Source organism: Bufo bufo, chromosome 1, assembly GCF_905171765.1.
Source record: "Bufo bufo chromosome 1, aBufBuf1.1, whole genome shotgun sequence".
Lineage (NCBI taxonomy): Eukaryota > Metazoa > Chordata > Amphibia > Anura > Bufonidae > Bufo > Bufo bufo.
The window spans coordinates 719,677,438-719,689,496 of NC_053389.1; the positions used below are offsets into that span (position 1 = coordinate 719,677,438).

Sequence of the window (12,059 nt, forward strand, 5' to 3'; positions counted from 1 at the left end):
AAGTTTACAGATTGGAATTATTATCTCTTTGTATGTTTTTTAGCTTCTGTTTTATCAGTTTACTAATCCTGTGTTATTTCAGGAGGAATTATTGAGGCTTTCCCACCAGCAGAGAGTATTACCTGCCTTACTATAGATCTACTGATCAACCCAGATGGAGAAATCCAGATGTTGTCCTGCGGGGACCAGATTCACAGTTCAAGCCCATTGCAGTGCGTAGGGAGCTCCGTCCCACAGTGCTCAGTGGCCCCTGATATACTGACGTCAATGTGCCGTGGTATTGGAGAGGCCTGCAAAACCCGTGGTGTACTTGGATACTTGTCTGTAGAGCTAGTAACATTCATAGACCCTCAAAGCCTTGAGCAACAGGTAAGATATCAGAATCCAGTATAAGTATATACCTAAGTTTTTTCTTTTTACAATTTAGAATACAATACCCCCCAAAAGCATAATGGTTTTATCATTCTACCCTCTTTTTTGTACACCCATTTTTTTATACATCATCACATTACATCTCCTGATGATGTGAAGTTAAGTGGAGACTCCATCTAAAGCGTTTCCCTAAATGTTTTTCACTTTTCAAGGTTCAATTAAAGGAGTTGTCTCATTACAGGCAACCGTTTTGAAAGGAAAGCGTTTTCCCTCTTACATGCCGCTATATTTGTAGCCAGGAATCCTGTAAGGATTTCATTGGTTCCGGAAGCACAAAGCTCCTGCCAGGTTCCCTTTTCACCTAAGGGGCCCTCCTCTATGATGTCCATATTTAATAGAGCATATGGAAAGGAGTTGTCCAAATTAGATATCCCCTTACTTGTTTGATGAAGACTTTGATTTTGACAGGCCAGATCTCCTAATCCTACAGATGACGTGAGCTTAGATAGACTGTCTGGTCCTACATCAGATTTATCACAGGGGCTCAGTCTGGAGGATAAATCTTGTGGAGGGATACACACTTTTCTCTGACTCTATACCAACCGTTGGTTGGCTTACTTTGAGTCTGATTTTTGTGGCAGAATTCTGGCACAAAATGGCACGTCTTGGGCCCCCACTCCCCACTTTCCCACAAAGCTCTGTGGCCTTTCCGCTAAGCCCCATCCCCTTGTTGAGCATGTTGGGGAAAAAATTGCACCAGTTTGCACCATTTTTAGACAGATTTTTGGCGCAGACACATTAGTAAATCTGAGCCATTATGTTTGTTGTATAAATTCTCCACTTTTCCAATGTGCTTTCTGTATCAAGCATCGGATCTCTGCTTGCCATGGTCTCAGAAGAACCCTCATTGTTTACTTCCAGAGGATTAAAATCTGTCCTGGTTTTGTGACACATAGTGGTTTTTGCTGCATGGCTGAGAAGAGTGCAGCAAGCACCATGCACCTTTTTACTACCAATTTTGGGATTCGGGTTTCATCCACACAGCAAGTACAGATGGAGCACATAAAAATCTGCAAAAACTGCATTGCAAACCCATTCTGTGTGCGAGTTTTGCCACTTGGTTCACACCTGCACAGCACAAACCGCTACATGTCTAAGGATGTTTCCACAAATGGTGGAAAAATAAGCACTAAAAAAACCACATGTGCCTTTTTATAGGTCCATGCGGATTTTGGTGAGGTCCTTATTGCATATTTCAACAATTATTTTATTTTGGATTATGATTTCCCATTGGAGAAATTGGACAAAATCCGCAACGCATCATGTTTTCCGCAGCAGAACACAGACATAAATTTTTAGACTATCTCTGGCAGGCTGTTCCGGCGGTTGAATAGCCTTGCCAGATCCGTGCTGCCGCTAGTGCACGCGTGCCGGCGGAAGTCCGCTCCGACCCCATTCACTATAATGGGGGCGGGCCGGAGAGGCAGCCAGAAAAAAGCTACGACATGCATGCTGTGCTGCCGCCGAGGCCCGCCCCAATTATGGTGAATGGGGCCGGAGCGGACTTCTGGCTGCACGCGTGCACTAGCGGCAGCACGGATCCCGGCAGGCTGGTCACCGCTAATGTGAAAGTAGCCTTAGTAGACAGAGTTAAACTCTATAGGAATACATGGGGAATAGGATGCCTTTACACGGCTGTTCTGTTGCAGAAAATTTCTGCAAGTGAAAATCAGCTCCATTCACCTGAATGGGGCTTGCAGAAATCCATGTGCTTTCCACCAAAACAGCCTCATTCAGACTAATGGAACTGATGTTCAGTTGCAGAATTTTTTACCACAAAATCTGCTGCGTGTGAGGGCTCCCTAACTGAGCTCAGGTGACCTGGTCACTGTAACAAGCCACGGTCATCAGGTAACCAATGATTGTTACCCACGGGAAGTAAACTAAAGCCTCATTCACACGTCCGTGTCCGTGCTCAAATATGTGAGCAGGTGGTCAGTGATGGATCCATGTTAGGCCTAGTTCACAGAACTTTTTTTTTTGCGAGTGTACGGGCCGTTTTTTTGTGTTCCGTATACGGAACCATTCATTTCAATGGTTCCGCAAAAAAAATGGAATGTACTCCGTATGCATTCCGTTTCCGTATTTCCGTTTTTCTGTTCCGTTGAAAGATAGAAATGCATCCGTATGTCTTCCGTTTCCGTTCCGTTTTTTCTGAACCATCTATTGAAAATGTTATGCCCAGCCCAATTTTTTCTATGTAATTACTGTATACTGTACATGGCATACAGAAAAACGGAATGGAAAAACGGAAAGGAAACACAACGGAACTCAAAAACGGAACAACGGATCCGTGAAAAACGGACCGCTAAAAACTATAAAAGCCATACGTTCGTGTGAACTAGGCCTTAGATCCGTTTTGGGTCCGTTTTTTTTGCTGTCCGTGTTGCATCCATGTTTCACTGACACTAAACAGCTGAAAAATAATTTACAAAGCATCTCTTCCTAATGATCCGTGAAACACGGATGGCATCCGTGCTGCATCCGTGGTGTTCACGGACCCATAGACTATAATGCACGTGATGGATCCGTGAACACGGACAAAATAGAGCATGCATCCGTGCTGAAAACACTGACCCACGAACCGTGATAAAACACTGATGTGTGAATGCACACATTAAAATGAACGGGGACGCGTGCTGTCCGCGGAGAACACATCCAGCACACGTCCGTGGAACACTGACGTGTGAATGAGGCTTAGGGTTCCTAATGAATGACCATCCGCCATGATACCATTACAATCGGATGCTCGGTTTTGCGGGTGAAACTGCCCTTTTTACAGCTAAATGTAGTACATAAAGGTTCACATGTCACATTTTCTATTACTACTGTAATATTACTGTCATATCATTTAGCTCCTTATTAAAATGTGTGGTATCCTTTGGCTCTCAAGTCAGTCCCTGGATCACAAGCTCCTTTTGAATAAAGAATATCATTAAAAAAAATCAAGGAATGTTTTAGCTTTTAAAAACCTCTGCCGTGCAGTTGTTAGCTGTATGGAATGCGCAGACTTTAATCACTGCCCTTCTCTGCCCGCTGTCACCTAGCGGCACAGCCCAGCAATCTGAATGGTTCTGGTCATGTTTGTCCATCTCTAAATAACCGAAGTGGACGGCCCTTGTGGGCAGCTCGTTACCAGCTGCCGATTAGCACTTCCCTTGCCCCCCCCCCGGAGCAGATCCTTACGATGACGAATTGGATCTTTAATAGCCCCGCAGATTGCTGCCAGGTGGTTATTAAGGAGTATCTCGGCAGTGATTCATTTAGAGGGCATTTGCTTGTGAATATGATTTAGAAATTAGCAGGAGTTTAGCAAGAGGCCAGGTCTAACTGACCTCTTAATAATGTTATAATGATGCCATTTAACATCCGCCGCTTACACCACTGACTCAGCTCCGTGCGCCAAGAGTAGTTTTCTTGCTGGCAGGTAGCACAGAGAGGGAGACCCGAAATCTGACCCGACATCAAGTACTGATCAGGACAGATGTGCGGAATGTCGCAGACAAGAAGGAAGCTAATTGGCTGACCCCTTAACCGTGACAGGTGCCTTTGCTCGCTGTGACCTTGCACACAATATACCAAGGATGCAAATGCAAGATCCTGATTTCCCCTGAATTATGCACATGCATATTTCACCTTAATGTCCTAGAAATAGTACTCCATCAAAGGACTCCACACAGATCACAATATAGCGGTATAGAAATGATTTTCATCTCCCCCCCTGCTGGGGACCCTCTGATCAGTCAGGGTCACTCTAGGGCTACATTCTCATGCAGCAGAAATGTCTTTGAATGTTTCATCCGTATGAATAGGGCTGATTCAGCAAATAGACCTGATTGTCAACCACAGACATTTCTGCAATACATGTCACTCTTGTGACTATCCTGGTTGTGTTTCTGAGAAAACTAGAAAAGGGTTTTCCGAGATTTTTCAAACTGTTGAAGGTCATCAGTATCTGATCGGTCGGGGTCTGACACCCTGGACCCCCATCGACCAGCTGTTTGAGAAGGCACGGGCGCTCCTGTGAGTGCCGCTGCCTTCTCGCAGCTTACCAAGTGCCGTACATTGTATAGCGGCAGTGGTATCGCGATCGGTCCCATTCACTTGAATGGGGCTAAGGTGCGCCTAGGCCACGTGACACATGAACATGTTGTCATTCGGCCTAGGTAAAGCAGAGAGAAGGCCGCGGCGCTCACAGGAGCGCGGATGCCTTCTCAAACAGTTGATCGGCTGGGGTCCCTGGTGTTGGACTCCCACCAATCAGATACTTATGACCTTTTCTCGGAAAACCCCTTTAAGGGTCCATTCACACATCCGCAAAATGGGTCCACATTCGCTCCGTAATTTTGCAGAATGGGTGCGGACCCATTCATTTTCAATGGGGCCTGCAAAAGATGCGGACAGCACACAGTGTGCTGTCCGCGTCCGCACTTCGTTCCATGGCCCCGAAAAAAAATGAAACATGTCCTATTCTTGTCCGCATCCATGGACAAGAAAAGACATTTCTATTATAGTGTCGGCCATGTGCGGTCCGCAAAATGTGGAATGCACGTGGCCGGTGTCCGTGTTTTGCGGATCCGCATTTTGCGGACGTGTGAATGGACCTTAAGGCCCCTTTCACACGAGCAAGAATTCCGCGTGGGTGAAATGCGTGAGGTGAACGCATTGCACCCGGTTTGAATCCGGACCCATTCACTTCAATGGGGCTGTGCAGATGAGCGGTGATTTTCACGCATCACTTGTGCGTTGCGTGAAAATTGCAGCATGTTCTATATTCTGCGTTTTTCACGTTAGAAGTGAATGGGGCTGCGTGAAAATCGCAAGCATCCCTAAGCAAGTGCGGATGCCGTGCGATTTTCACGCATGGTTGCTAGGAGACGAGCAACCCCATTAAAGTTATTTTCCCTTATAAGGAAGATCCTTCTATCTTCATTCAGCAGGACCTGCGCTGACGTCACCGCGCTCACCACGTGGTGAGCGCGATTACATCATCATAGGTCCCTTTGTAGGTCCTGAAAGAAGACGATGCCGGCTGCGCGATCAAGTGGATGAGGTGAGTTAATTATTTTTATTTTTTAACCCCTCAAGGCACATTTTACTAAGCATTCTGTATTAAGAATGCTATCATTTTCCTTTATAACCATGTTATAAGGGAAAATAATACAGTGAATAGACTTTAATGGGGTCCGGGGTTGCTCATCCCTATCATCTCCTAGCAACCATGCGTGAAAATCACACCGCATCCGCACTTGGTTGCGGATGCTTGCAATTTTCACGCAGCCACCTTCACTTCTATGGGGCCTGCGTTGCATGAAAAACACAGAATATAGAACATGCTGCGATTTTCATGCAACGCACAAGTGATGCGTGAAAATCACAGCTCATCTGCACAGCCCCATTGAAGTGAATGGGTCCGGATTCAGTGCGGGTGCGATGCGTTCACCTCACACATTGCACCCGCGCAGAATTTTCGGGCTTAATGACAGGAGTTCAGCAGTAGGTTTCTGTAAAATCCTAAGCAAAAAATACCCAAAATGGGCTGGTTTATGCGGTGGCATTATATTTGGAATCGCAGCGGATCCTCCATTTGTGTTGCAAGGTTATTTTTAGTGGTTCTTTCGCTTTAATTATTACCAGTGAATGTAGTGATATTACTTGTTAATGTAGTAAATTAGTCAGCTAGTTAACATGCAGGACTCCATTGTTCATGTAGGCCGCCTCCCTGAGTGGTTAGCTCAGGACATACTTACTGCACACTGGAGACCTTTTAGGACGGGTCAAGAAGGTATAAAGGATAGATACATGTAACAGAGTTATAAGCTCCAAGGAAGATGTCTGTAAGGGCTCGTTCACACAAATGTTTTTTGCGTTCCGTATACGGGCCGTTTATTGCGTTCCGTATACGGTCCGTATACGGAACCATTAATTTCAATGGGTCCGCAAAAAAAACGGAATGTACTCCGTGAGCATTCCGTTTCCGTATGTCCGCAATTCCGTTCCGCTAGATTTTGAGTTTTGTCCTATTCTTGTCCGCAAATCACGGTCTGTGGCTCCATTCAAGTCAATGGGTCCGCAAAAAAAACGGAACACATACGGAAATGCATCCGTATGTCTTCCGTATCCGTTCCGTTTTTTGCGGAACCATCTATTGAAAATGTTATGCTCTGCCCAATTTTTTTATGTAATTACTGTATACTGTATATGCCATACGGAAAAACGGAACCGAAACGGAAACACAACGGAAACAAAAACGGGACAACGGATCCGGGAAAAACGGCCCGCAAAACACTGAAAAAGCCATACGTTCGTGTGAAAGAGGCCTAAGGCCTAGTTCACACGAACGTATGGCTTTTCCAGTGTTTTGCGGTCCATTTTTCACAGATCCGTTGATCCATTTTTTGTTTCCGTTCCGTTTTATATACAGTATACAGTAATTACATAGAAAAAATTGGGCTAGGCATAAAATTTTCAATAGATGGTTCAGCAAAAACGGAACGGATACGGAAGACATACGGATGCATTTCCGTATGTGTTCCGTTTTTTTTGCGGACCCATTGACTTGAATAGAGCCACGGAACGTGATTTGCGGGCAATAATAGGACATGTTCTATCTTTCAACGGAACGGAAAAATGGAAATACGGAAACGGAATGCATTTGGAGTACATTCCGTTTTTTTTGCGGAACCATTGAAATGAATGGTACCGTATACGGAACACAAAAAAAACGGCCCGTACACTCGCAAAAAAAAATGTTTGTGTGAACTAGGCCTAAGGAAGATGTCTTTGACTAAACTCTCTTTGTATCCACCACTGGGTGTCGGCCATGCAAAGGCTGGGATCCGGCTGACGTGGAGGTTCCCCATTGATTGCAGATTAAATGATAGTTTTTTTGTTGTTCTGTATGTGATGTCTGTAAATGTCTTTTATCACTGTTCAGTAAACTGTTTATTCACTTAGCCCTTGTTAAGCCTATTTTTTTCCTGTATCTTAGAATCCACTGTAAAACACTGCTGCTTTCACCTTTGAACTACAAAGGTTGACGGCCGCGGGTTAAACCTGAAACATAAATTGACATGTACTTTGATGCTGCTGTACAATGCTGTTTGCTGCATGCAAATTCCGTTTACACCACATGTAGACATACCCTACAAGTTGTGGTTTATAGACAACTGATATTGTGGTCTGCTAGTGAGCTTGCCGGAAAGTCACCAGCATATGATACAGGTTGTCCAGATCAGATGGCCCCTTTTAATGCAGGTTTGACTTACATGCAGTTGATAGGATTGTATTCTGCTTATTCAGTGAGGAAATCAGTTGTGTGCTAGTCATCTTATATATATTCATTATTGATTTAGATATGGGCAACAGACTTAGACTTGTGTTACAGTGATCAACTAGCAATGACCCAGCTCCTGCTCTACCTCACCAATGGGACACTAGATTGTAGAAACAGCCGCCTGACTGTGCCAGCTCCGCCAAAGAAAGTGGGACGCTCCAGACACAAAGCTCAACCAGCAGAGGTAAAACCTACGGTCTCCTGACTCGCTTTCCTTCTGATAACTAGCAATAAGCGCAAAGAACCTGTCAAATGTAAATGACTTTTGCCTCTATCAGAATATGTTTAGGAAAGTATACTTTGCTAAATGGGAAATCTAGCTAAATATGACATTTCGAGAGATCACATCAGTGGAGTCCTCCAACAATGAAGGGGCTGTGACTATGACTGTGCAAACCCCTCTGGTACCACTTTCTTGTACTGCATTATATGCAAACCGCCATTAAAACTGTTGTATAAGAGATTTGGGGGCAGATATACTTAGACTGGCATTATTAAAAAAAAAACTGTCTTAGGGTGGGTTCACACTAGCGTTATGGAGTCCGTTATGGCTTTCCGTTATAACGTGGTTATAACGGAAAATAACAGAATCCATAAGACGTAAGGACAGTTCTGTTTTGCTGCCTATAGACTTGCATTATGACGGAATGCAAAACGGACGCCTTTAAGAGGCATTCCGTTATGCTCCGTCCTAATAGAAGTCTATGGGAAAGCATAACAGATCCGTCTGGGCCCCGTTATGCAAAACGGAAAACAAAGTCCTGTTGACAGGACTTTGTTTTCCGTGTTGCATAACAGGACCCAGACGGTTCCGTTATGTTTTCCCATAGACTTCTATTAGGACGGGGCAAAACGGAATGCCTCTTAGGCCTCATGCACACGGACGTTTTTTTTTGCGGTCCGCAAAACGGATTTCCGTTGTTCCGTGACCGTCCGTGGGTCTTCCTTGATTTTTGGAGGATCCACGGACATGAAGCCAAACGGATCCGTCCTGACTTACAATGCAAGTCAATGGGGACGGATCCGTTTGACGTTGACACAATATGGTGCAATTGCAAACGGATCCGTCCCCCATTGACTTTCAATGTAAAGTCAGGAGTCCCTATTATACCATCTGATCGGAGTTTTCTCCAATCCGATGGTATATTTTAACTTGAAGCGTCCCCATCACCATGGAAACGCCTCTATGTTAGAATATACCATCGGATTTGAGTTAGATCGTGAAAACTCATATCCGACAGTATATTCTAACACAGAGGCGTACCCATAGTGATGGGGACGCTTCAAGTTAGAATATACTACGAACTGTGTACATGACTGCCCCCTGCTGCCTGGCAGCACCCGATCTCTTACAGGGGGCTGTGATCCGCACAATTAACCCCTCAGGTGCCGCACCTGAGGGGTTAATTGTGCGGATCATAGCCCCCTGTAAGAGATCGGGTGCTGCCAGGCAGGAGGGGGCACACCCTCCTCCCTCCCCAGTTTTAAATTCATTGGTGGCCAGTGTGCCCCCCCCTCCCTCCCCTGTATTACATTCATTGGTGGCCAGTGCGGCCCCCCCTCCCTCCCATGTATTACTGTACATTCATTGGTGGCCAGTGGGCCCCCCTCCCTCCCCTGTATTACTGTACATTCATTGGTGGCCAGTGGGCTCCCCCTCCTAATTAAAATTCCCCCCCTCCTCCCCATCATTGGTGGCAGCGGAGAGTTCCGATCGGAGTCCCAGTTTAATCGCTAGGACTCCGATCGGTAACCATGGCAACCAGGACGCTACTGCAGTCCTGGTTGCCATGGTTACTTAGCAATTTTAGAAGCATTATACTTACCTTCGCTGTCTGTGACCGGCCGGGCGCTCCTCCTACTGGTAAGTGAAAGGTCTGTGCGGCGCATTACTTATAGCACAGACCTGTCACTTACCAGTAGGAGGAGCGCCCGGCCGGTCACAGACATCGCAGGTAAGTATAATGCTTCTAAACATTGCTAAATAACCATGGCAACCAGGACTGCAGTAGCGCCCTGGTTGCCATGGTTACCGATCGGAGCCCCAGCGATTAAACTGGGACTCCGATCGGAACTCTCCGCTGCCACCAATGATGGAGGGGGGGATTTTAATTAGGAGGGGGAGAGAGGGGGGGCCGCACTGGCCAACAATGAATGTACAGTAATACAGGGGAGGGAGGGGGGGCCCACTGGCCACCAATGAATGTACAGTAATACAGGGGAGGGAGGGGGGGCCCACTGGCCACCAATGAATGTACAGTAATACAGGGGAGGGAGGGGGGGCCCACTGGCCACCAATGAATTTAAAACTGGGGAGGGAGGGGGGGGGTGCCCCCTCCTGCCTGGCAGCACCTGATCTCTTACAGGGGGCTATGATACGCACAATTAACCCCTCAGGTCCGGCACCTGAGGGGTTAATTGTGCGGATCACAGCCCCCTGTAAGAGATCGGGTGCTGCCAGGCAGCAGGGGGCAGTCATGTACACAGTTCGTAGTATATTCTAACTTGAAGCATCCCCATCACTATGGGAACGCCTCTATGTTAGAATATACTGTCGGATCTGAGTTTTCACAAAGTTAAAACTCAGCTCTGAAAAAGCTTTTATGCAGACGGATCTACGATCCGTCTGTGTGAAAGTAGCCTACGGCCACGGATCACGGACGCGGATGCCAATCTTGTGTGCATCCATGTTTTTTCACGGACCCATTGACTTGAATGGGTCCGTGAACCGTTGTCCGTCAAAAAAAATAGGAAATCACGGAAAACGGAACAACGGCCACGGATGCACACAACGGTCGTGTGCGTGAGGCCTTAAAGGCTTCTATTTTGCATTCCATCCTATGGATTCCGTTATTTTCTGTTATAACCATGTTATAACGGAAAGCCATAACGGAATCACTAACGCTTGTGTGAACCTTTACTATGAAGTCCGTTGGCTCAGGATGCACCTAATTTATTAAGAAGCACAAGCCTCTTAATAAATTAGGTGCATTGGACAGCCATTAGTGCACTAGAAATTCAAGATTTGAACTATCATTTACGTCAGTTTCTGGTGGGAAGCCACATCCCCTCCTACCAAGCCCCGTCCACTTTTCATGGCACTTTTGAAAAGTGGCTAGAGAAGTGAAAAATTGCAAATTATGCTACGCGTATAGTGTGCACCATGGCTATTGCGGCATAAAATCAATGATAAATGTGCCCCATTTGTGTATTTGGGAAGAACCAAAGATAGTATTTTTGGATACATCCACAGGAGATGGCTCCGCTGTGGAACATGTTGGCACTATATAAATAAAGATTACTATTATTAATATTTTATGCAGCAGAATATGCACAGAGTATCTGCCAGAATTTCACCTGGTGCAGAATTTGTTGCGTAATTTATAGTGTAAAACTGTGCATTGCAAAGGGTGAAATCCGCAGCTTAAATTGACATCCTAGGTAATCAATATCTGATTGGTAGGGTGCCGACTCTTGGAAGGCAGTTTGAAGAGGCCATGATGCTTCGATGAGTGCTGCCAGTGGTTTTATGTTCATCGGTCACATGGCCTATCTGCAGTTCAGTCTCGTTCACTTGAATGAGCATGGGCTGCATTACCAAACACAGCCACTATACAATGTACGGCGCTGTGCTTGCTATGCTGTGAGGAGGCCGCAGCTCCAGCAACAGCTGATCAGTGACAGTGGCACGTTTTAGAGCCCCATCGATCAGATATTGATGACCTAACCTAAGAATAGGTCATCAATATTCTACTCCAGGAAAACCACTTTAAAATCTGCACTTCAGGTCATGCAAGTAAGGCTACTTTCACACCAACGTTTTTGCTGGATCCGGCAGGGTTCAGCAAAAACGCTTCCGTTACTGATAATACAACCATCTGCATCCGTTATGAACGGATCCGGTTGTATTATCTTTAACATTGCCAAGATGGATCCGTCATCAACTCCACTGAAAGTAAATGGGGGACAGATCCGTTTTCTATTGTTTCAGTTAAACGGATCCATCCCCATTGACTTGCACTGTGGGTCACGACGGATCCGTCTTGCTCCATATCCCATGACGGAAAGAAAACCGCAGCATGCTATCCGGTATGGGAACGCAACCAGATGGAACGGAATGCATTTTGGAGCACTCTGTTCTGTCCAGTTATGTTTTGTCCCCAATGACAATGAATGGGGACAAAACGGAAGTGTTTTTCTCCAGTATTGAGATCCTATGACGGATCTCAATACCGGAGAATAGAAACTCTAGTGTGAAAGTAGCCTTAGGTGTGCATTGTGTAGCAGATTG

General features: G+C 45.8%; 1 protein-coding gene across 1 annotated transcript in view; it reads left to right on the forward strand.

Annotated features, from left to right (window-relative positions):
- IQCH (IQ motif containing H) overlaps positions 1-12,059 on the forward strand; it is a 141,165-nt gene that overhangs the window by 103,750 nt on the left and 25,356 nt on the right. The window contains exons 16-17 of the mRNA XM_040414305.1: positions 83-369; positions 7,788-7,952. Of these exons, the coding sequence (XP_040270239.1) occupies positions 83-369; positions 7,788-7,952 (452 nt within the window). The remainder of the gene's footprint in view (positions 1-82; positions 370-7,787; positions 7,953-12,059) is intronic.